Source organism: Manis pentadactyla, chromosome 4, assembly GCF_030020395.1.
Source record: "Manis pentadactyla isolate mManPen7 chromosome 4, mManPen7.hap1, whole genome shotgun sequence".
NCBI classification, from domain to species: Eukaryota; Metazoa; Chordata; class Mammalia; order Pholidota; family Manidae; genus Manis; species Manis pentadactyla.
Window position 1 is genome coordinate 135890121 of NC_080022.1, and position 25823 is coordinate 135915943.

The following is a 25823-nucleotide window of genomic DNA, read 5'->3' on the forward strand; positions in this document are numbered from 1 at the left end:
TTTTTGGTCAAAATTAGTAAACTTTATTTAAACTTCAAAAAAATAAAATAACACACAAAAGGCAGCTTTAGTTTTGTTCATCCCAAGGATCGGCTGTAACGACCTAGAGCAGGTACTACCTTAAGAAGTTAAAATACCCTTTGTCCCCAACCAAGTCACAGGCAAGAAGGGATCCTCAATTTGGGGCCAGGCCTGGAGTGGGTGGGGGTGGGAAGACCACCAGTCAGGTGAGCAGGTTCTGAGACGGCACAAGTGGAGAACAAGACAAAAAGCGTCACCAGAAATGGGACAAGAACTTTAATGGGGAACTTTGCTGCCACAAGGAGCTATGTACAAGAGAGCCGGGCTGGGGGCCTGCACCCCACAAGTGAGGTGAGAGGACTGCAGAGCATGGCCCAGGTTGCCCCTCGCCCTAGCCTGCTGCTGCTGCCCGTTCAGTTCTCTTCATCACTGTCATCCGGGCTGATGGCTGGGCTGGTGAGGCTGTAGGTGGGGCTAGTGGGCGAGTAGCCCGGGGAAGTGGGAGAGTAGGTAGAGCCCTTGGGGGAGGTGGGTGAGTAGGTGGGGCTAGTGGGTGAGTACTTGGGGGAGGTGGGGGAGTAGGTGGGGCTAGTAGGTGAATACTTGGGGGAGGTTGGGGTATAGACTGGAGAGGTTGGTGAGTAAGTAGGAGATGTTGGTGAGTATTTTGGGGTGGTGGGCGAGTAGGTAGGGCTGGTTGGAGAGTACTTGGGGGAGGTGGGTGAATATTTTGGGCTGGTAGGTGAGTACTTGGGAGAGGTTGGGGTGTACTCTGGCGAGCTGGGACTATAGGAGGGGCTGGTGGGGGTGTACTTGGGTGAGGTGGGGCTGTAGCTGGGGGAGCTCGGGCTGTAGCTGGGGGAGCTCGGGGTGTAGGTTGGAGACTGTGGTGTGTATCGTGGGCTCGAAGGGGAGTAGCTTGGTGAGGTCGGGGAGTAGCTGGGTGAAGTTGGAGAATAGCTTGGAGAGGTTGGGCTGTAGTTAGGGCTTGTTGGTGTGTAGTTGGGACTAGTAGGGGAGTAGCTGGGTGACGTTGGGCTATAGCTGGGTGATGTTGGGGTATAATTAGGACTGGTTGGAGAATAGTTAGGACTGGTGGGTGAATAACTTGGGGAAGTAGGTGAGTAGCTTGGTGATGTTGGAGAATAGCTTGGAGATGTTGGGGAGTAGCTGGGTGAGGTGGGAGAATAGCTGGGCGAAGTTGGGGAGTAGCTGGGAGAGGTTGGCGAATAGCTGGGAGAGGTTGGTGAGTAGCTGGGAGAGGTTGGCGAGTAGCTGGGGGATGTGGGCGAGTAGCTGGGGGAAGTTGGAGAGTAGCTGGGCGAGGTGGGTGAGTAACTGGGAGAGGTGGGGGAGTAGCTGGGAGAGGTCGGGGAGTAGCTAGGAGAGGTCGGGGAGTAGCTGGGTGATGTGGGACTGTAGTTGGGACTGGTTGGAGAATAGGATGGAGAAGTAGGGGAGTAGGAAGGGGAGGTGGGAGAGTAAGAGGGACTCTGGGGTGTGTAGCCCCCAGGGGAGCGAGGCTCGTAGGCAGGGGATGTCGGTGAGTAGCTGGGAGACATGGCACCACCTGTGAGAAAAAAGCCACAAGGAGTTAAGGGATGGGAGACTCACCTAGAGGGATCGCGGAGGAAATGGACTGGGCCCTGACAGACATGGACAGCTTACCTGGTGAGGGGATGTACGGGCTTGAGGGGCCTGGGGAGCCTGGGGAGCCTGGGGTGGGAGACCAGGCAGGGGAGTAACCAGGGCTGAAGCCGCTGGCATCTGAAGCAGCACTGGGAGAGAAGCCAGCTGCCCCTGGGGTCATTCCACTCCCTGCAAAGTGAAACGTTGGTTAAAACCAGAGCAGGAGTCCGACCTGCCTACTCTGCCCGACACCTTCCCCAGAGCTCCACAACAGCCTCCCATGTTCCAGCGTGGTGTCTCCAGGTGCCAGCTCACCCACTCTCTGAACCACTTAGAGGGCTGTTCCTGGCTTGGGTCACTCACCAACACTAGGGGACCAGGCACCATAGGCTGGGGTTGCACCCTGGTTCCAGGGTGTCATGGCTGGAGAAATTCCTCCCATAGGACTGGGAGCTGAGCCAAAGAACATGCCGGTGGCTGCAAAGAGGCACATAGTGACTTATGAGAAACAGCACCTGGCTGCCCTCCCGTCTGGGGCCTGCCTCCCCCTCCCACACTTGCCCTCATACTCACGTCCAGCAGCCCCCAAGCCGGGGATATTGGTGGGGATCTCCATGCCATACTTGCACTTCTCTGCATCCAGCAGGAGGTCAAAACAGCCAGTGCCGGCTGGAGCTAGCTGGCCCAGCATGATATTCTCAGATACCCCCTTCATGGGGTCACTCTCTCCGTGTGCAGCTGCTTCCATCAGCACATCCACCTGAGCCACCCCAGGAACGGGCAGGCCCCATTAGTTCAGGGCCGTTCCCCCATGGTACAGTGCAGCCCGACCACCCGAGGGGAAGGGCACCAGTGCCCGTACACATTCACTCTGGGGCCATAGTTCCCACACTGCTCCCTCCTCCCTGCTGCGATCCCTCCTCCCCGGCACCCTGCTTCATTCTGCCATTACCGTCTCCTCAAAGGAGCACTTCATAAGAGGTCCAGTATCCTGGCGGTTGACTCCGTGTCGGGTGATGGCCATCAAGTGGCCACGGCAGGTCATGGTGTCACACAGGAGAGCCAAGTGCCGGTAATTAACATAGGAACCGTCAAAGGAGATGACGTGGTAGAGCTCCCGCTCCAAGGCCTTCCTCACAGCTTCAATGCCCAGCACCTGGCATGGGGGTTGGGGGTGAAGGGTCAAGACTGAGTACTTCTGCTGGCCTCCTGGCTCTCACCACCACCCAGATCCACAGAGGGACAGTCAGGAGTCAAGTGAAGCCCACACTCAAAAGTGATGAGGCATAAAAACAAAATCTGACCAAGGAAATCACAAGTGGAAAATGGAATGCAACCAGAGATCCAGGGAGGTCCAGGAAAGACGGCTGGGCAGTGGGCTATGTGATGCTCACCGTGAAGATCTCCACTATGTCATTGGATGTAGTGCGCACAGGGTCCACATCTTTCTCACTCAGCACCCGCATCAAGCTCACACCATCTGTTTCCAGGATCCACTCCTGCAGGGCCTTGAATTCCCCATCCTCTGTGATAATGATCTTCTTCTTGTTGTCCGTCTGTGGCAAGTGCATGTACACCTGGAGGGACACACAGTGAGCTCGGGCTGGGTGAGGCGGGGGGTGGAAGGGCTGTGGAGCAGGGAATGACTAACCTTGCTGATCTGCTCAATACCCTGCAGGGTCATATCTGTCAGCATGTTGGACTCGATGCAGCGCAGGAAAACGTCATCATCCATCTTGTCCACCACCTCTTCTTCCTGAAACAAGAGCAAGGTTGGCACTCCTAGAATCCTCTGGTCTCTTCTCTGGCTAACCAAACCACAGCCTCCTCAGGGACCTACGAGTCAAGCAGGCCCCAGACTTCCCTCTTCAGTTCCAGTGAGATGACTTTTTATTGTTTTCAATACTGTAAGGAAAAGAACCCACACCCCACTATCCTAACACAATCTCCACATGTGTCTGTGTGTGTGTGTGCACACGCACCCCAAGGGCTGTAACAAGGCATATGGCCCTTCCACCCATTCTGGCATTCAGTGAGTATTTTCCCAGGCTGCTCGAGCCTGGACAAATGATCTCACTTAATGGAGAGACACTGTGTTCCATCATGACATCAAAACTTTCTTACCTGTTCTCTGAGAGTTAAATAGTTACTAAGTTTTGAGCTTTTATTATTAGAGCAGCAGCACCCACACCTGCTGAACAATTTTTAGGAGCCATGCCCAGAAGTGAAGACACTGGCCAAACATTTTCATAGGCCTGTTACACCTGCTGTCACACCACTTTACAAGGGACACAGCAATTCCTACTGTTCAACCTGCCCCCAATTCTACCCCCCTCTTCCACAGGCTCATGCAGGAGCCCTTTGGGATGACAGCCAAGTGACAGGGCCATCCACGGGAATACCCATTCAGTGCCATCTGTTTTATCTATATGGCTTCAATTGCAAATTTCAAAGATTTTTACTGCTAAAAGTTTTACAAATCACTGCCAACCACCATTTCCCATTTGTACATCAGGTGGTGTGATTGGCACCTCAACCTCACTTTCCTTATCACTTCTTTGGTCACAATCAAGATTTAACTATTTTCTATGTTTGACACATAAGTTCCTCCTGGCTGCCAATTACCTCTTGCATCTTGTTCTCATCACTGTTCATGATGCGGATGCGGAGCACCAGCTTCTCTGCATTATCATCATTAAAGATGCAGTTCAAGTCATCGCCAAAACCTGGTGGGGAGGAGCTGTGAGAAACGCTACACCTACAGGACTGGCTTCCCAGTCACTGTTCGGCTGAAGCTCCCCCCATACAGCATTTTCTCTTAGCTCCCTCTCCTTCCATAGAACCTTCTGGAAAACATGAGAAGGAAAAGGGAGTGAGAAGGACTGGAGGAGAGATGCCTTGCAAAGGCGGAACTGGTATGTGGAAAGCAGTGAGGGTGGGTAGTTCACTGGGACTGAAGTGAAGTGACCTGACAGGGGGATCCCAGGCAGGTCTCCTAAGCCGGGCCTGTCCTCCCACTCCCAGGCTTACCAGCATTGATCTTTTCAGCAATCTGCTCCATGGTCAACTTCCGGTCAGTCATGTGCTTCCGGTCTAGCTCCACCCGCAAAAGCCAGGGGGAGATTCGGGCTACGTCGAAGTCAGGCATCTCATAGTAGACATTCACCCATTCCTGGTCCTCTGCCACGACTGTGCTCTGGGGGTTGGGGTCATAGTAAATGGCTGTGTTGGCAGTCACCTTTCTCAATGTTGTGTGTTCCAAGCGGCACAGAATGTCCTAGGAAGAAATAGGGATTTGTGACGCGGGTATTTGGGTGCCTCCAAAGGCCTCTTTAAATCCTCCTGCAGAGGGAATCCCCAACCCATTATTCAAGGGAATGCATTCCCCTCCTTACCTCCTACTGGGAAGCAACTCTCCCCAGCCCCTACCTTGGCTCTCTCAGCGTCTCGAGCAGACTGGCCCAGGAGGAAGACAGTCAGTGAGGGGGTCTTTGGCTTCTTGGAAATGTTGATGAGCTCCTTGAGTCGGGGCACACCCAATGTCACATTCTTGGCTGACACACCAGCATAGTGGAAGGTGTTCAAGGTCATCTGGGTGGCAGGTTCACCAAGGGACTGTGCGGCCAGAGCTCCCACCATTTCCCCAGGATGGGCCTACCAGGTAAGAAAGGGAGCCTCAGACAAAGCACAGACCCTCCTGGCATAGGAGAATGAGCAGCAGTCAGGGCAGGACTTCCCTCTGCTCCTAAAGGAGGTGGGACAGAGGCACCTGGGAAGGCGAAGATCTTACTTGACCACCTCCTCTCAGACGTCACTTCAGTCCTCAACGTAATTTTGCATCCGATATGCTGCACACCCAGAAAAAGGTACCACCCCCCCCAAATCCAAATTTCTAAAGGTGTGCTAAGTTTCAGGGTAAACATACCTTTTTATAGTAGTTTTCCAAATAGGGAGCTCCCCAAGGTATTTTTAATTGAGTTATAATCACATACCGTAAGATTCAACCTTTTAAGACAAGTACCAAACGATTTCTCATTTGTGGAGTATAACAACAAAGCAAAAGTGAGCAACAAAACAGCAGCAGACTCATAGACTCCAAGAAGGGACTAGCGGTTACCAAAGGGGAGGGGTGGGAGAAGGTAGGTGGGGAGGAAGGGAGAAGGGGATTGAGGGGCATTGTGATTGGCACACATGGTGTGTGTGTGGGTCATGAGGAAGACAGTGTAGCACACAGAAGACAAGTAGTGACTGTGGCATCTTACTACACTGACATAGTGTGGGAGAGATATGGGTGAATGTAGTAACCAGTGTCTTTCTTGTGAAACCTTCATACAAGTGTATATCAATGATACCTTAATAGAAAAAAAAAAAAAAAGACTCAACCTTGTAACTGAACTCATATGGCACACAGCCTTTTCAGACTGGCTTCTTTCACTTGGTAGTATGTATTTAAAGTTCCTGTCTTTCTATGGCCTGATAGCTCATTACTTTTATCACAGAGTAATACCCTCTTGTGTGAATATACCAGATTTATTTCCGTATTCAGCAGCAGATGGACATTTAGGTTATTTCTACTGCTTGGCTAGTATGAAGAAGCTGCTCTGCACATTCATGTACAGGTTTTTTTGTGGGCATATGCTTTCTACTCTCTTGGGTATATTCCTACGAGTGGAATTGCTGTATCATACACTTACTATATTTAAACTTCTGAGAAACTGTCAGACTATTTTCCAAATCAGCTGCATCATTCCCCCAGCAGTGTAAGAGTTCCAATTTCTCCATTTTCTTGCTCACACTTTATTTTTCACTTTAGCCATCTTAGTGGATGAAACGTTAGCTCACTATGGTTTTGATTTGCAATTCCCTAATGGCTAGCGATGCTGAGCATCTTTTCATATATCTAGTATCATTTATATATCTTCTTTGGGGAAAAATGTCTATTCAGATCCTTTGACGTTTTCCTTCTTTTTATTGATTTGTAATAGTCTTCTATATATTCTTTATGCATGGCCCTGATCAGATACGTTATTTGCAAGCATTTCCTCCAATTCTGTGTTGTCTTTTTACTTTCTTGATGGTGTCCTCTGAATCAAGTTTTTAATGCTGATGAAGTTTAGTTTACCTGTTTTTGTTGTTGTTGCTCATGCTTTTGGTGTCACACCTAAGAACTGACAAATCCAAGGTCATGAAGATTTACCCCTGTTTTTTCCTAAGAGTTTTATAGTTTTAGTTCTTATATTTAGGTCTTTAATGCATTTTGAGATTTTTTTAATACTGCATTCTTTTCCACGTGGATATCCAGTTATCCCAGCACTGTTCGTTGAAAAAAACTATTCTTTCCCATTTTACTCATTTGGCACTTTGTCAAAAAAATCAAGTGATCATAAATGTGAGGTTTATTTCTAGACTCTCAATCCTATTCCACTGCTCTATGTATGTATCCTTTGTCAGTAGTGCTGTACCTGTGTAGTACGTTTTGAAATCAGGAAGTCTTCCAATTTCTTTCTTTTTCAAAACTGTTTGGCTATTATGGGTCACCTGCATATCCCAAATGAATTTTAGGATCAGCTTGTGAATTTCTGCAAAAAAGGCAGCTAGAATTCAGACAGGGATTGTGTTGTGTCTATAGCTCGGGATTACTGCCACTTAACAATATTAAGTCTTATAATCCATTAACATGGGATGTATTTACATTTAAGTCATAATTTCTTTCAACCATGTATTGTAGTATTCCCTAATGCATTTTAATTATTTAATTTACAAAGATGGATTTACATAAAATGGAATCAGAGGCATGTCTATACTTTTAATGCTTCTCTCCTTCTATTACCCTGTAAAATCCTTAAAGGAAGTAACAGTATATTCCAATATCTGTAAATCTCTTTTCTGCTTATTTCCTCCAATTGCCTACCTCCCCCTAAATTAGAATTCTGCACACAGCATATGTTTTCAGAAAATAAGAATATTCCCATTTCATATCCCAGCCATGCCACTTACATTCTGTATGCCCATCACATATGTAATATAGTCACACCAACTCTGAAGGCTCAGTTTTTGCCTCTGCAATAACATGGGACTATCAACCCCTCCCTTATGAGGATCGTCTCAAGACTGCTAAGGACTAGAGTATAAAGCCCCAAACACAGAATATGGTAAACAGCGGTCTCTCAATGAATGAGAGTTTTTATGAGGTGCTTGTGGGCGGAGGTGGGCTGTTCTCAGAGCCCAGGGAAGTGAACAAGTGAAAGGAGAAAAGTAAGACTGAGGAGAGGACAACACTCACAATCGCTTGGTTGAACTTGGACTCAATCTCTCCGAGCAGCCAGTCAAAGGCTTCGCCGCTGAGCCGGAACTCCTCAGCCATGCGGCGGGAACAGAGCGTGGACCGCAGGTGGATGTTGAAGAGCAGCGTGGCGTTCTCTTGGGCCTGCCGGCTCAGTGGGTCATCCCCATTCACAATCACCAGCTTCTTGCTCAATTCCTTGACTCCTGGGGGCCAAATGGGAGGTAGAGAGATTGCAGATCAGAGCCCAGCTGACTCCTGCCCCCCAACCTGGCCTGGAGGTACAAAGCAGCTACTCACCCTCTACCACCTTGATGGGGTGCAGGTCGGAGGGAAGGCGAGGGTTGATGTGGAAGATTTTCTGGGCGTTCCAGATCATGCGCAGCAGGTTACAGGGCAGTACAACCTGAGGCAGGAGGGGAGGGAAGTAGGATCACGAGTCAGAAACAGCCACACAGAGCAGCACTTCTTTCTCAGCCCAGCCCTTTCCATCCACACACACCTTGCTGTCGCCAGTTGGGAAGATGACCCTGAGCACCTCCCGATCATCTCGCATCCGCTCAAATTCTCGCTCTAGCTCATTCTGAATGTGTGCATTGCTCAGCACGTCCTTCACCAAATCCTCCTGCAGAGTGCGGCGCAGGGCCCTCTCATTGGTATAATCAAAGCGGAACCTGCAGGCAGCAGGGAGTGGAGTAACGGGGGGGTGGGCACCAGGGTCCTGATCCCTTTGAGCACTATATAGTGCCCAAAGGTGTGTGGCATGCAGGAACAGGGCTTTGGAGGTAAGAATCCCGGGGTGGGCAATGTAAGATCCAGACCCTAGGACTGCCAATGGGACCTAAGCTTGTGCCAGCCCCTCTGGGCTCGCTGAGTACCACCCCGCAACAAAGCAGGGCCAAGACTCAAGTCCACTCTCCACCCGCCCTCTCCCACAGCACACCTGCTTGATGAGCAGCGGGGAAAGGGCTTTAAAAGATAAGGCCTGCCTGCAGGACAGTCCAAGTGAGATCGCTGTGTGCGTAGGGAGGGGAATCCTACAAAACAGGCCCTGAGCCCCAGGCGCAAGAACCATTCCTTACTTCTTCTCAAAAGCCTTATTGGAAGGCTTAAGGGTAGCCAGGTTCTGGAACTCAACACTCTCGCCCGCCAGGCCATCCTCGCCGTAGCGCAGCTGCACCACCTGGTTGATTGAGTTCCGCACAGTTGCATCATACTTCACCATTACCGATTCCATGGACTTGATCAGCCGCCGCTGGATGTATCCTAGGGGGAGGTAATCAACTGTAGGACCCACGGCAGGAAGAGAATGACAAAGCCCAAAGAGACTATCTCAGGACAAGCCTTGCTGGCTACTCTGGGGCCTTAACGTAACCCACAAGAGCCAGCCAGTCCCCTCAACCCTGATGCCTCTCAATAAAAGCCACAGTCACTACCAGAATGACCTGGGCCCAGTCCCCCAGGAACCAGCCCCCATGTGATAGGTCAGGAGAGACCTTGAGGTTCTCTTCCTACACCATGGAATACTGGACAGCTAACAGAGCAAGGGCGTTCACCTAACTCTTGAGCTTTAGTCTCTATTCTTTTCACAAAGGTCAAAATTACATCTCTAGGAACAGAAGCCATTAGCTTGAGAATCCCCACTCCCCACCCTCAAGGGGCTTCTCAGCTTGTGGTCCTCTCTGGGATCCTCAAAGATCTGAAGGTCTTACCAGTCTCAGCAGTCTTGACAGCTGTGTCAATGAGCCCCTCACGACCCCCCATGGCATGGAAGAAGAACTCGGTGGGTGTGAGGCCAGCCAGGTAGGAGTTCTCCACAAAGCCACGACTCTCGGGCCCATAGTCATCCTTGATGAAATGGGGCAGAGTCCGGTGCTTGAACCCAAATGGGATCCGCTTGCCCTCCACATTCTGCTGCCCGACAACAGCAATGACCTGGGAAGCAGCAAAGTGAGTGCATCTAACTTCTCTGCATTACAAGTAATAATTACAGCACTTTTCCCCAAGTTACCCACACCACCACCTTCTCTCCTCCTCCCAACCTTCAGTGTGGCCTCCTATTTGGAAAGATAAGGCTTCCTACCTGAGAGATGTTGATCTTGGAACCTTTAGCCCCGGACACAACCATCGACTTAAAGTTGTTGTATTCAGACAGGGATTTCTGGGCAGAGGAGCCAGTCTTGTCTCGGGCATCATTGAGAATGCGGTTCACCTGGTTCTCAAACGTCTGCCGCAGAGTGTTCCCTGGGGTGGGCTCTAGCTCATTGTTATGAGCCTTCTCAATGACCTGGGTACAAAGGAGGCAGCAGAGTGGCTCAATGAAACACCAAGCCCTGTTCTACTGCCCTTCCCTCTCACCTTGACACCTCTTTGCTTTTGCGATATTAAGTTCAAAGTCCCTGAGAGCCCCTTATACAGTCTTTGGCCAGCCTTCACTCTCACCTCTATTACATCCTGCTTGGCCTTCTTAATAGTGTTCTGAATGTCCTGGTAAGTCTTGGAATCAGCAATGGAGTCCCCAATGCCAATGGTATGACCTAGAGGGAAGGAGAAACATCAGCAATACTCTCTGGACTCCCAAGAAACAGGACAGAATCACAGCCAAGAGAGGATTGAGGGACACCAAATCCAAGGAGGAAAGAGAAAGGGAAGAGGAGCAGTAAGAAGTGGGGGAGACAGGATTCACAGCCAGAGCTTGGCAGAGCCACAAACTTACCCTCAATGAGGAGCCAGTTGTTAATGACAGTCTGAATGTTGGAATAAAAAAGGCGAGTGATATCATGACCCATCTCTAGGTAAGAGATGTGGACCAGGGAGCCAGCTGATGTCCCCAAAGACTTCTTACACAGGATGCCCATGATCAGCTCCCCATTCTCCACCACCACCTGTGGACAAAGCACCCATTCAAGGCCCCTACTGTGGCTCCCATGTTCAAATCCTGTCCCCATACACCCAGAGGCCAGGTTCTACCTTGGTGTCCCCAGGGGAGATGTGCTTATAAGGGCCACTGTCCTCATCATCAGGATGGGTGCTATGGGTGCGGATACAGTTGATGTGGCCTGGTATAATAAGGGAAAAGATCTGTTTGCCTGTCCACAGGGGCCGGGGCTTCAGGATGGCTGGCTGTGGGACCTTCCCATCCCATGTAGACAGGAACATCAGGAGGTTCATAACTTCACCCTGTGAAATAAAAGAGCAAGGACCAGAAGTCAGACCTGCAGGCCTTACTTCTCAGGAATGTTAGGGGGGTGTGGGGCACCCTGCCCAAGCAGGAAAGCCAGATTCTGAAGGCAAAGAGATGCCATGGAAAATATTTTCCAAATTGTTAATAAAAAGTTCTCTGTGATAGTGAGACTTCATAGGTTTTTTTGAACAGTACACAAACTACTTTTAATAATGAGAAAATGAGTGAAGGTAAAAATAATCAATAAATGAAATTTTAATGAGCTTACTGATTTTTCTCTTCACCCTTTCTAGACAATACCAGAAGTTAATTTACATTTTAAGGAATTAAATAGGGAGCTAAGGCTGTACACTTTTGGCCTCCGATCTTTCCAAACCCCCTTTCCTTCTACCTAATGGAAAAGGCAGTCTCACACACACGTCAGCAGAGAGCCACGCCTGGGCAAAAGTCACAGCACTCCCTGCCATGGTCTCGCCGCCCTGGGGCTCCTCTGCCTGCCCAAGTGAGGTTACCCCCAGAACTACACACCCGCTCCAGGAAGACGTCTCTCTTAGTGAATTTGCGCACTGCAGTGAGTGTGTCCTGCACAATGCCCATGACAGGGCGATTGCTCTGGGGCGTGACAATCATCCGCGGCACCATGGCGAGCTCTTGGATCTCTGCCCGAGTCTCCAGAGACTGTGGCAGGTGCAAGTTCATCTCATCCCCATCGAAGTCAGCATTGTACGGAGTTGTCACACTGCAGTGAAAGGAGTCAGCGTCAGGAAGATGCCTGCAGAGGCACCTCAGGGAGCAGCCCAGCCCCAGCCTGCCCCCTCGGCCAAGGCAGACCTCAGATTTAAGCGAAAAGTAGACCAGGGCAGGATGCGGACCCGATGCCCCATCATGGACATCTTGTGCAAAGTTGGCTGCCGGTTGAAGATAACGATGTCCCCATCGCACATGTGCCGTTCCACCTAGGGAGGTGAAGTGCAGAGAAGAGGCCGGTGAAATGGGGCATGCTAAGAATGAAAGGACAGTGGACCTAAATGCTTCGTAGATGGAAACGGCTGACGCTGGGGTACTATTTCACTTGGAACACTTATTAACCACCCAGTTTAGGCCAGGCCCTGGGATAGATACCAGGTTATCATCAGTGACTAAGACATGGTACCCAACACCCTCAGGGAACTCAGCTGGGGGAGAAAACCTGAGCACAAAGACTTCCTGGATCCTTCTTCCCTGCCAAATACAGGTACCCCATGCTTTGCAAAACTTTGCATTATGCTACTTTGCTTTTAGGAAAGGCTTAGATTAGTACCTGTTCTAAAAATCCAAAGGGAAGTTTTGGTCTTATGAAAAAGGTGAAAAAATAGCCTTCAGCAATTGTTTTGCAGCGAGCCATTACAGGCTGAGCACACCCTGGGAAGCCAGAGTGGCCCCACCAAGCTCCTTACGCAGGAATTGCACACAGCATCTTGGCATCAAGCCAACAGAGCTTTGAATGGTGTCTGTGAGCATCTGTGCTTTATTTATCCTGATTTACTCTGTGCATCCATTAGCAAGATGTGTATCTGAGAAGCCTAAGAGAAGTTATTTTTTGGTTTTGGGAATGCTCAAAAAGTTTTCCATATAAATTTTAATAGTAATTGCTTCTTTGCTTTGTTCCACTTTGGCTTATAAAAGGTTTCAAGAACACTCTACTTTCAGGTAGTGGGGGAAACTTGTACCTCCCTCATGCTGCTCTTGGGCTTATGTGACTCCCATTCTGATGCCAGTGGCTGGAAACTACAAGCTTGCAGAGGACACTCGTCTTTAAAAAGAGTCAGCCCTAGATCCTAATGAACAGTACAGCTGAAGATGGCCCCTGGCCCCCATTCCAGAGAGCTTCCTGCTCAGGTGAGTAAGAGGCTGTGGCCTGTTACATGCCTTATAGCCAGTCTGCAGGTGAAGGTCACTGGGCTTGGGGTGGAAACGCAAGTCAATGCGATCGCCATTGTCTCGGATGATGTACTTGGCCCCGGGGTACTGGCTGTTCCCCCTGCGTACTAGTTCCTGAAGTCTAGGAATGAAAGAAATACAACAAATAAAATGCTTCCCCAAAGGCCTTTCTTGGTACCTTCACCCCAAAGCCCCAGTGTTCTCTCCTCCTCACTCCAACCCCATTCCCTTCCTGTCTCGCTGGCCACTCCAGGCAGGGCTTCTCAACTGAAGCACACCTGTCAATGTTGAAGGGGGTGACAATCTCCGCAAAGGTCATGTTGGCGGCAATGGAACGAGGCACGCCAACCTGGTCAATGGAGAGGTTGGGGTCGGGGGTGATGACAGTGCGTGCCGAGAAGTCCACTCGCTTGCCCATCAGGTTCCCTCGTACCCGGCCTTCCTTGCCCTTCAATCGCTGCTTCAGGGACTTCAGAGGACGCCCAGATTTCTGCATGGCCTGTGAGGAAACGCAGGGAGGGGGGCACCCAGTGTCAGCACTGACTCATCCTCCAGAATGGTGAGGCCTTACACTGGCACCTGACCATGGCCCCAACCCCTTTTCCTCTCAGGCACAGCACGTGAGAAGCATGCTAACTCACTCGGGGCAAGCCAGGCAGCTCATTGTCCACCATGGTGGCCACGTGGAACTGGAGAAGCTTCACGTCCTCTGCAATGACATGGGCCGCCGCACCATTTTGCTCATTGCGCCGAAGCTGATTGTTGATCTTCACAATGTCAGCCAGTTTGTGAGTCAGGTCATCCTAAGGTAGGAAGTCAGCATCATCACAATTCGGGCGCCACGGAGCACTCGGCATGTATGTGCCAGCACACGGCGCCTCTCTCATCCTCACACCACCTGGGAGGCAGATCTGCCTTCTCATTTCACAGGTAAGGGAGAACCTCTGTGACCTTGAACCACGTTAAAGGTCCTGTTAAAGGGCACACAGCTAGCAAGTGGCAGGGTATTTTCAGACCCAGACGACCTGCCCACTCCCCATGCATGCCGCAGGCCACCACTCGCTCCTATGCACCCCCTCAACCCCCAACCCACAAGGCTCTGCGAACTCAGACCCCAAGGAAGTCCACTGAGGCGGGGTCCGGAAGCCACTGACCTGGTTGCGGGCAGAGCCCTGCATAACAACAGCAGGCCGTACGGAGAGCGGGGGCACAGGCAGCACGGTGACAATCATCCACTCGGGCCGGGCATAGCGCGGCTCCATGCCCAGTACAAAACACTCCTCATCTGAGATGCGCTTGAAGATCTCATGCACTCGCTCAGGACTCAGCAGGATCTTCTTCTCCTGGGAGTCCTCATTGACGTGCTTCCACTCTGCATACAGCTCCAGGCCAGAGCGCCGGATCCTGGGCTGGTAGCGCCCACAGCCACCGTGGCCCTGTTGGGGACAGAGAGGGGTCATCAGAGCCCAGCATCAGGCCAGACTCTCCCATCTTAGGCCCTCTCCCCACTCTTCTGTGTCCTTTGGTTCCTGTTCCTGTTTCCTCTACAGCCTCCTCTCATTCTTCCCTCCTGGCCTCCAGGACCACCTCCTGACCTCTCCCTCCCTCCCTCCCAACAGTCTGCCAGCCCCAGCTACCTTTTCTTTGGTCAAATCCTCATCGCCCTCAGGCTGCTCCACACCAAACTTGTTGTCCATCTCCTCCCCGCCCTCGCAGATGTTTTTGCCCTTGCAAAGGTCGTAGACGTGTGTGAGCCGCTTCTTGGGCTGCCCCTTGGACTTAGCCAAAATGTCCTTGATCTTTGGGTTGTTCTGGGGACAGAGAAGGGCAGGGTCAATTGGGCGGCTCCTCTGCTCCCCACCAGGTACTCCTCCCCTACCAGGGCCCACCCCCACTCACAGAATCCACAAGCAATTTGGAGCAGAAGAAGCAGACACAGCGCAAAACTTTCATCGTCTTCACCAGGAAGCCCACATGAAACACAGGTTTGGCGAGTTCAATGTGGCCAAAGTGGCCGGGACACTCTGTCATGTTTCCTGTGGGAACACACACCTGACACACCTGAGGCGCCCAGCTCTCACCTCGGGGACAGACCTCTCCAGCTGTCCACCCTCAAGCCTGGTTATCTTTAAGGACCCAGGCCACTCTCCTTCCCCTCGGGAATGCACGCCAGACCCAGACTCACCTGCGCAGGTCTGGCAGCGGCCAGTCCGCTCAATCACCCCCTGCCTCGGATCCATCAGCCCCCCAAGCTTGGGGCGGCCTCCCTCCGTCGTCTCTGGGTATTTGATACCACCTTCTGTCACAGACATTCGCTTCTGCAGGAAAAAAAGGCCAAACACTACTAACTGGGGTTGCTGGTTTTCAGCTTTCATACACTAAGGCCTTGAAGAACTGACTACGTACTGAGGTGCCAACCAGGTTTAGCCTGGGGTGAGGGTGACGGGTGGTCAGTGTGTGCACACTGGAAATGCCGAAGTTGGAAGTCACAAGCCAAACACACACACATCCTAGTCAATGTCTGAGTGGGCGGGGTCAGCATGCAAGTCAACCCACGCTACACCCAAGTTACCTACCTCCAGGACTCAAACCCTAGACATCCCTCTGGGTTCAGTTACAGATCACTGATACCCCCACAGGATGTAAACACAAAAAGAAATAAAAGTTGTTTCAGGGGGAAAAGCAAAGAATATTAAAGCCTTTTTCTTCCCCAAAGCTGAAGTCAAGCCCAGAATCTGAGTCCCTGGCAGCAATCTCTCTCTACTCCAGCCCCACCCTGCAATGCCCCAGGACAGCACAGGTGTACTGCCCAAGACATGCCCTGCCAACTCTCAACTTCAGTCAGGCACTTGAAGTTAGGCCCTTTGCCCCATCCTTATCACCTCCTCCTTCTCCAGGGCCTGGCCTACCTGCCCCCCTCCATGTTCAGATGAAGACTTTTACGATGACAGGAAAGCCAGGGGTAGAGAGTAGAGGGTTGGTGAACATTATTTAGAAAAGTGAACTGGGCACCTCACAGGATGAAGGCAGAGCCAAGGGCTGGAATCCTGGGAAAAGCAGACCAGGACTCAATGGGAAAAGTTCCGTGAAAGAAACGGAGAGATCTCAGAAATAGGTATGAATTGGAGAAGAGATTTCTGCCCTGGGCTAGTGCTAGTCCAGAAAACCTTTAGTTTTCACACACTGAAAATCAAAGACTTTTAAATTAGCTAGGCTTTGGTCCACTAAGCTTACAGAGGGAAGAACTTAGAAGAACTTAAAATACAACTTCACTCTGAGTGTCAACTTCATGCCAAGCACTAAATGTACTTAATGTACCTTGTTTGTCTAACCCTAACCATTCACATTCTAGGAATGAACTCCTCTCTCTTAACACATGAGACACCTGAGGCTGTATGAAGTGACCTGCCCGAGGCCTCAACCTCTAGGAGCCAGAAGAAGCCAAACACATCCCTCTCTAGTCCCAGACATATGCTTGATCCACTCTGCATGCTACAGTGTAAATTTTAAATTCTAGCAAACATCTTGGTGCCAAGAGCAGCGCCAGCTCATTCATTCTTATCTTCACAACTAACTTACAAAATACCCATCACTGTCTCCATTCTACAGATTATAAAACCAAGAGGCCCAAGATCATACAAATAGAAAGCGAGAGCCAGGATTTGCTTATGCATTCTTTCCACTACACATCATGCTGGAAAAAGTGGTGAGTTTAAATCAGTGAACTGCAGTGACTGTGAGTGCTTATACACAGCCACCTTCCTAAAATTTACACCTCTTTCTGCTATCACATCCTCAGAACCACCCAAAGAGCCAAGGAACTCCACTCTGCCAAACTCAACAGACCCATCATCTCAGTCTTAACTTGTTGGCCTGTGACACACTGCAGATGAGACACCTCCTCAAAGCTCTCTCTCTTCCTTCCTTTCTGGTGGCTGCTTCTTAGTCTCCTTCCCAGGCTCCTCTGCCTTGGTCTGCACCATAAACACTGCTACACCCAAGATTTTAGCTCACCCACACTTCTCACTGCACTTTATATGCTGTCCCATGACTTCCACTATGGAGCGATGAAGCCCAAATCTCTCCCTCCAGCCTCACCTTTCTTCTGGACTTCAGATTCACATATTAAACTATCCACTGAACCCCCTATGGACATCCCACTGATAAATCAAATACAGTATGTCTCAAGACAAGCTCTCTTCTATACACACACACACAGACACACACACACACACAGACACGATAGTCCCTGCCTAAGATGGGCTGGCAGCACTCAAGCCCAAAGCCAGTGATTACCATTCCTTACCTTCAGACATAAAACAGTTGAAAGAGCCTGGGCTGCAGTCTGAGACACCTGGTTTCCAATACTGACTCTATCACTTATGAACTATGTAACTTATGTAAGAACTTAATTAGCCTGCTTAAACCCAGGATGTAATAGGTTTTCAATAAATGATGGTAACTGTTGTCCAATCATTCACCAAGTACTGGTCATTTTTACCACCTAAGTACTTCTTGAACCTTGCCCCTCTTCTCCATCCCTACAACCACTGCCTTAAGCAGGCCTTTCCTCTGTAGTCTATGCCAGAGAGTTCCACAAGCCAGCAGCCTGTCTCTCCACAGTCCGTCTGCAATCCAATCACGGTGCTCCTTCTAAAATGGAAATCTCATCTTCTTACCCTCTTGTCTGAGAATGATGTTCAAACAGCAGGGCAGCTTACAAATAGGGTTTTATGATATTTCCCACCTTCCTTTCTTTTTTCACATTAGTAACAGGGTCCCCAGTAGTCCCCATTAACAAGCATGTGCGCTGTACTCCTCCGGGTCTCTGTACTTGCTATTATCTTTGCCAGCAATCCTCTTCCCCACAAGACAAACTGCTATTTAAAGACTCAGTTCAGGCATTGCTTCTTTCAGAAAACCTTTCCACAAGCCTCCCCAAGACAGACTGGCACCCTTCCTCTGATTCTGTAACTGTACATCTCATAATGCAATGAAATTCTCTCTTCAGGTCCATCTTCCCCATAGATTACAAGCATCTCTCGGGCAGGCAGCATTTCTCCATCATCCTGAATCCCATGGCTCCCAATAAATGTTAAATAGAACTACACTGCTTAGGACCCTCCACTGCAGGGAAGACAGCCCTGAAAGAACTTGGGAAAAAGAGAGGTTGTCCCCTGCCAGTTAAACCAGTAATCTCTTAGTGGATCTAATTAGCTACTGCTGGGTAGAAACCAAAATGGTCTGCTGATGCAAGGCTGGAGGGTTTCTGAAAACCCACAATGCTTGCGATAACCTGATAAAGTGTCTGAGTGACAGGCCACGTGGATGACTACATTCACAAAGCTGGCACTCCATCAGCTGCACTATGTCTTGTGAGAAACACCAAGGGATTCGCTCACCTTGAACAAAATGCAAAACAGCAGAAGCAGGCCTGACTCTGGCTGCTAGAAGAGTCACTAGAGAAAGACCTAGGGAAAATCATGCTAATAACTTTTCACCTCCCTCTGCTCCAAGTCCACGCTCAGCAAGCTATCACTTTCTAAGGACTCATTCTGCTTCCAAGCATTGTGATTGAGCCTGGGGCTGTCCTGGAATGTTCTGGACTATCTCTCTACCACAAATTAATGAATTGTCATTTTGGATTATATACAAACTACTAGCCCCCAACCCTACATCCAAACACTGGTTCTCACTATCTCCATGATAAACATTAGACTCCTGAGGGGGGGACAGGTCTCGGGGGATGCCTCTGAAATCACAGAACAAAAGGCCTGCCATAGATTCTCATTAGTCTTTCTATCCTTTGCCTTTAACAAAGCATACAAGGTCCTTACAACTTGGCTTCAACCGCTCTTTAGAACTTTATTTGATACCACATTCCCCCCAAACACACATTTTTTTAGTAAGGTATCATTGATAGACACTCTTATGAAGGTTTCACAAGAAAAACAATGTGGTTATTACATTCACCCTTATTATCAAGTCCCCCCCATGCCCCATTGCAGTCACTGTCCATCAGTGTAGTAAGATGCCAGAGTCCCTGTTTGTCTTCTCTGAGCTACACTGTCTTCCCCGCCTACACACACATTTATGCTCCAACTGCAGTAGATTTCTCAAAATCTCTTGTCTTCACATGCCTCCTTTCCAGTAAACTTTTCATTGTTTAAGGCCCAATATAAATGCTACCTTTGTAAAGACTTTTCTAATTCTTCCCTAGCCTTATCCACACCCTGGCAAGGCTATCAGCACAACTTTAATTACTTGTTTATGCATTTGTCTCTCCCACTGGACTGTAATCCTTGAGGGCAAGGATCATGTTTCATTTATCTTGATATCTTCAGCACCTATCCCAGTAACCAGCACATGGCAGGTGTTCAGTAAACATTTGTTCCATGTATAGGAAATCCCCCACTAGATCATAAATAATAGGGAGACAAGGACAATCTGAATTACCAGTGTAGCTCACACTGCCTATAAGAATATATATACTAATTTAAAACCTTGGAATAAATTTGCTATAAATAAATTATGCTTTCCACAATAGACAGTTGCTTTTAATGAACAGGGGTCAACTCCTTCAAATGTAATCCAATTTCTCTGACTTTGTACAAGCTTTGCATAAAGCCCTGGCACCCTTCCCAACACTCAGCAACACCCAAACCCACCTCACAGGAGCAAAGACAACAACTCTATCTTGCAGCCAATTCTCAGAGCCCCTAGTATCTTGATAGACATACCACTCCAAGACTTCTGGAAAACATTCTACCCTTAAATACCACCTGTTCCATATGAGGTCCCTTTCCCACCCACCCTCCTACCCAAAGTGGAATTCCCATTGGTAATTCCCTCAAAATACAGGAGCATTACATAAACTGCAAGCAAAATAGAGCAAAATCAAGGCCCCCATAATCCTACACCCCAGAGAGGACCCCTAGGAAGTTTTGTGAATAGCCAGCCTTCCATACTTTCTTAAAAATGGTAGTATATTCCCATTTTTACATAAGCGGGGCCTCATTCTGCCTCTTGTTCGGTACCTTTTCCATTTATCCAGCTTCCTAACTTTACAAGTTCAGTGCCCTTAGTGTCTCAGCAACCTCCACAGCACTTCCTGGGCCAAAAGAGATCCACTTAGTAAATACCTAGATCCAAACAACAAGTACTTATGTCCTATCAATATCATGGCCATCTAAAAAAATAAACATGAATTAAGAAAAGTATTTTAATGTGAAAATAAAAATATTTTTATTTCCCAAATAAGCACAATTTACTTATGACACCTGTAGGGCACTGCACAACTTCAGAAATCTTGTAATCTGATTGGACAGAACCACTCTTATTTCTTGCTCTACAATTTTTTTGCTCATGTATAATCTAGTGAGGGATTTCCTATACATGAAACTATTTAGCAACTGCTAAAAAAAGTAACACATTAGCCTTACAAATACATGACGTCATCAAAAGGGATTTGGCGCCATCTAATGTTCAAAGGGAAAGACCTGGAAATAGTAGTAGTAGCCAGTGACATTAGACAAAATGTAACTGTGCTTCTCTTGAAAATTTAAAATCTCTCCCTAGGCCCCGGTGAGTCTGCTAAGGGCCACAGCAGTTTGGGAACAGGGATTTAACCTGTTGTGAAAGTCTTGTTCTATTACAAAAACAGACCCTGAGTTATTCAATAGGATTCTTCTTATCAAACATTTAGGCAATTCATAATTTCAAACACTGTCATTTTCAAAGTGTTGCAATAAAAATCCTCTACATGTATCTTTGTGTACTTGTCCAATTATTTCACTCACTGATTTATTCAACCAAATTTTATTACATGCTTATTGGTATCAGACAGTAGTTGAGATACTGAAGGAAGAGAGGTGAATACAAAGTCCCTTATGAAATTTACATTCTGTTGAGGCAGTAAGAAACTGAAACAATCCTTTCAGGTAGCGACAGGTATGAAGTAAAGCCAAGTTAAGACTAGGGGCTAGAGAGCACAGGGGGATGCTGTTTAAATAGGTGGTCAAGGAAGAACTGCTAATGATATGACATCTCAACAGAGAATATACTGATTTAAAGGAACAGGCTTGAGGAGGTCTAGGCAATGTTGTTGTAAACAGGAACAGTGAATACAGTCCTTGAGGCAGGAATGAGCTTGTACCGTTGGAAGAACAAGGAGGTCAGTGTGGTTAAAGAGCAAAGAGGAGACTGGTATTAAGATAGAAAGGGCAGCAGCCAGGTAACAGAGGTCGTCAGAGTAAGGGGCTTGGATCCTTTAAAGGATTCCATGCAGGAAAGAGACACTATGAAAAGATCTCCCTAGCTGCTCTGCAAACTGTAGAAGGAGTAACTGGGGGACTAGGGCTAGTGCAGCACTCCATGGGAGATGTGGGGTGAAACATGGAGGTCGAGGTAAAGATGGTCATAAATGACTGAATTCCAGGCATATTTTGAAAGGCAGAACTGACAGACTGGCAGATGACTGAGTGGTGTTTGCAAGAAGGAATCAAATATGGCTTTTAGGTTTTTGGCCTGAGCAGCTGAATAAACGGTGGAACCATTGCTTGCTTGCTGAATCAGGCAAGACTGGGGGAGGAGCATATTTGAGCGGAGAAATTAAGGATAAATTTTTAGAAGTGTTAATGCTGGACCAACAAATACGTGTATGACACAACTGATCAGATCGTCAAGACTGTCCTCCAAAACCTTTATACCAAATTATCCTTCTGCCAACAATGTATATGCATGCCTACTTGCCAATATTTTTGCCAGCAGGGAAAAATCAGATAAGGGGAAAAAATGTAATTTGCATGTTTTTATTAATAAGCTGGATATTTTTTATTGGCCTTTTGCATTTCTTCTAACTGCCTATGTATATCCTTTTATCCACTTGTGTAGCAGATGTGTGCTTTCCTTACTGATTTGTTAAGTGATCCTGTATATTATGAAATCCAACCTTGTCGGTTACAATGCCAATATTGCTTCCCAAATCTGCTTTTTAGCTGTCCATGGTGTCTCTGATAAAGAGAAGTGGCTCTTATTTTATGTAGTGAAATACGCCCGGTTCTCCCTTGCATATAAAATGCTTAGCTCAGTGCCTATCACATAATAGGCACTCAGTATACTTACCTATTATTAATTCACTACTTTTAAGGGTTTCTGCCCCTCGTGTCAGCCCCCCAAAAGCCTTCTAAAATTTTCTAGTACTTTGCAGTTTTGTTTTTTAAGATTTAAACCTTAACTCCATCTACAATTTATCTGTGGTATGGTGAGTCTGAGAAGTTCTAACTCTCTATACAACTTTCACAAAGCTGAGCCTTTTCCTCCAGCAAAACTGTCTCCATCCACAAACACGGCTCCATTCAACTCCATTCTCTCCAGTTCTCTTCACAAAAGGAGTCCAAGTCACCAACAACTCTGCTAGAGCCTCCCTCCTTCCCTGGTCTCTCTTGCTTCCACATTCTTAGCCCTCCTCCCAGGTCAGATCTGCACCGGGCAACCAAAGAATTCATTTTTTTTTCTTTTAATGTGAACTTGCTATCATTCTCCTGCACATAGTTCTCCAAGGGCTTCCTATTTACAGAATTAAATACAGATTCCTTTCCATGATTTACAATATCCCACCTGGATTGCCCCACCTCCTGTTTCTCCAGCCCCTTTTCGACAATACTCTCGTTCTCACCCACTAAATCCCAGCCACACTGGCCTTCTTTCAGCCACTGGGACATACCTCCCCCCTTAGGTCCTTTGCACTTGCCGTTTCCTCTGTCTGAAAAGCTGTATCTAGTCCTACAATCTATGGCCTAGATGACTGGCTGCATGCACATCATTCAGGTAATGTCATCTCCTCAAGCAGACCTTCCCAGACCTTGACACCACCCCATCTAAAGTACCTCATCTAAGGTACTTTAGGTACACGCTATATTACAACGTTTCACTTTATTCAAGGCACTTGCCATTACCTGAATAATCTTGTTCATTTATTCGTATGTATATTGTCTGTCTTGTTCAGCTCTGCTCCCCAGCGTCTGTTGTGCATTTCACGTTAACAGGTGCTCAATTAATATTTGTAGGAAGGAAAAAACCCGGGGCTCGGCTGCTTATCCAAACTTACAAAAGCCCCCATAGGATTCGTCTGATCTCGTTGGTATCTGCGCGTGTGGAGCCAGTCACTCTCCCTCCATCCTCTCACCCTCCAGTCCCTCCTGCGGCCAGTCCCCGATCTCCGACACAGCGCTAGCTTGCAACCACCCTAGCAAAATTTAACTCTGGGGAGCCGCAAGGAGCGAGATCCTGCACTACCTTGGCGCCGCTAACCCGTGCTCCTTGCCAGTTAATGTGAGGCAGAAGCGCCAAGTTTCGGCAGCCACCGTCAGGCCCCCCCCCGCGGCACAGTGGTAGGAGGAGCAGAGTCGCTTACCAGTTCATCCGGACTGAGGACTCCGAACTGCACTCTCTTGATGGTGCGCAGGGGGCATGCGCTGTCCCCGGAGGGGGGGCCACCCCCGTGCATCGCGGAAGCAGGCGCGCTGCGCAGGCGCAAACCTCACTACAAAAAGCCTGCGCCGCCTCCGCCTAGGTGCTCAGATCCCGTCGGGGCGGCCACCGGGAAGGACCTTCCCGAGTTGAGAGGAAAAAGCCGGAGGAGGGAAAGGTGGGGGAGGCAAGGAGGTGGGGAAGTGAAAAGGAGCTAAAGCAGCTCTCTTCCCTCTTTCCGGAGATTTTTAGTCTCCCAAAAAGGAAAAAAAGAAGAAGGGGAGAAGGAAAAGGTTTTGGGGGGAGGAAGAAGAAAAAAGGTAACGAATAAATAAGTAACCGGGCTCCTGAACGGCAGAGGTTACGGCAGCTTGTCTCTCCCCCTTCCGGGAGCCACCTTCTTCTCCAACCGTCCCGGACGCGCTCTCGGCGCTTCTGAGGAGCGAACTCGCCGAATCACAGCTTTTATAGGTTCGCTCGTGAGTCCCCGCCCCTTCCTTTCCCGCCCTCCCTTGCGCTACGGGGTTGTCTGCGCTGGCCTGCACGGAACGCGCGCTCGAATAGTTGAACCTCCCCGGCTCCGTGGTCGGGCGACCTTTTGAAATGACAGAGGGGAGGAGAACATTTTTTTTATCCCTCTGCTTCCCCTCGCTGCTCCCTCCCGCACTCAGGTTTAAGGTTTAAAGGATCCAGGATAAATATAGGCCGCTTTTATTCTAGGTTGGAGTGTGGTTTCATCTTCAACAAAAGTCTCTCAGTAGTGTTCTCTCCCCGCTGGAAAATGGTCTGTTCTGTGAGTCGGTAATAAAGGAGGCGGGGCCGGTCGCGTCCTCCCAAGTGGGTTCTCGGAGGGAGGAGTGTTGGGGGCCGCCCTTGTTCATGAATATGCAGTAAGACGCTGAATATGCATGAGATCAAGATGGCGAGGCCAATTGCTTGTCCGGAAATAGCCGATGTTTGTCGAGCGGCCTCCTGGGGACTGGTGGGTATCTCCTGGCCTCTGATGGAGCGCTGTAGGGAACCCAGGTCCTGGATCCCTGGCCAGAGCCGCCGGAAGAGTCCTCAGCCAGAGGCCTGCTCCGGAGGAGGCTGGCCGCTGTCCGGGAGAGATCACGGGACCGCGACAATCCAGGAAAAGCAGATTAGCCATAGGGCGGGACACAGAAGTTCTGGGGGATTCAGAGTCAAGGGATCTGAATATTAGGAAATCCTCCCCCTTCTAGAATATTTCAGAAATAAGACTGGGGGAGGAGGAGTGATCTCAAGGGATTCTCCAATAAGAGGAGTAGGATTTCCAGTCTCCTTCCAAAACAGGTGACACCAGCTGCACAGCCAGAGTGATCCTTATTTGATGTCAATGTCACATCACCACCCCGAGGTGGGAGGGAGGTGGGTGTGTTAGGCAGAAAAATAGATTATAAGCGGGGTGGAAAGAAAAAAAAGCCAGGAAAGTCCACTAAAAAGACCCAGAGTTAATCAGTTAAAGCTCAAAAAGCCAGGAGCAACTTGGCCTGAAATGTTTGAATATTCCCCAGATAAAGGAGGGTACCTCAGCATAGCCCATGTCTTTATTGTGTTAATCATGCAGGCCCAGCTTATTTTATAATTTTACCTATATACTGTTTTTTTCTCCTTCGGCCCTAATCAAGTTGTTTACACCTAGGCAACTAATTTAGCATGCAGGCCCAGCCATAGACAACATAGTAAAAGGCAGGAAGGATTCCATCTTAAAGATAAGATTGCATTTTAACAACCAGGAAGTTAAGAAGTAAGATTCTTAACTTACTCTTTAGCAAACAGACAATAACTCAGCCCACCTTGGGGGCTGGGCAGGCAGTCTTGTTAGATATGCTCCCAGACCAAGAAGCTGGAAAAATCAGAGCAGGCAGTTCCTTGTGTTAAGTTAATTCTAAGTATTCAAAAACCACTTAACAGGTCTGCACCCCCAGCCCTTAGTCACATTCCTGAAGAATCCTTAAAAGGGGGAACCCTCTACCTTTCGGGGTGCTCCTCTCTCTGAGGTCGCCCGCACTTTCTAAGTGTATAACCGTTTAATCTTAAACTCTCTCTCTCCAACCTTTCAGGACGCCTCTCCTCGCTGAGGTTGCCTGCTGCACTTTTTCTCTAAGTAACTTTAAATAAAACTTTACTCTGCTTCACTGTGTCTCTGCCCTTCAATTCTTTGTCGTGGCGCGGACAAGGACCGAGGAAAATACACAATGCTCCCCCAACAGGTGGAGAGGCATAACTACAAGGAAGGAAAACCATTGCTCGGAAAAAAGGCACACTCCTTACCTCTAGCTGCTTGCTCTGTTT

General features: G+C 48.7%; 1 protein-coding gene across 1 annotated transcript; it reads right to left on the reverse strand.

Moving 5' to 3' along the window:
* POLR2A (RNA polymerase II subunit A) lies at positions 1-23924 on the reverse strand. Its single transcript, XM_036895871.2, has 29 exons — positions 23452-23924; positions 15223-15355; positions 14937-15073; positions 14675-14848; positions 14192-14473; positions 13679-13840; positions 13316-13536; positions 13026-13158; positions 11949-12073; positions 11646-11856; positions 10904-11113; positions 10650-10818; positions 10376-10470; positions 10017-10220; positions 9646-9868; positions 9016-9199; positions 8436-8607; positions 8234-8339; positions 7934-8139; positions 5080-5304; positions 4681-4927; positions 4276-4376; positions 3302-3406; positions 3045-3227; positions 2603-2806; positions 2224-2410; positions 2014-2127; positions 1690-1839; positions 1-1591 (listed from the first exon to the last, which is right to left on the reverse strand). The coding sequence occupies exons 1-29, from the start codon at positions 23542-23544 to the stop codon at positions 435-437; spliced, it is 5913 nt and encodes a 1970-aa protein (XP_036751766.1). The 5' UTR covers positions 23545-23924; the 3' UTR covers positions 1-434.
* Between the last annotated feature and the right edge of the window lie 1899 nt (positions 23925-25823).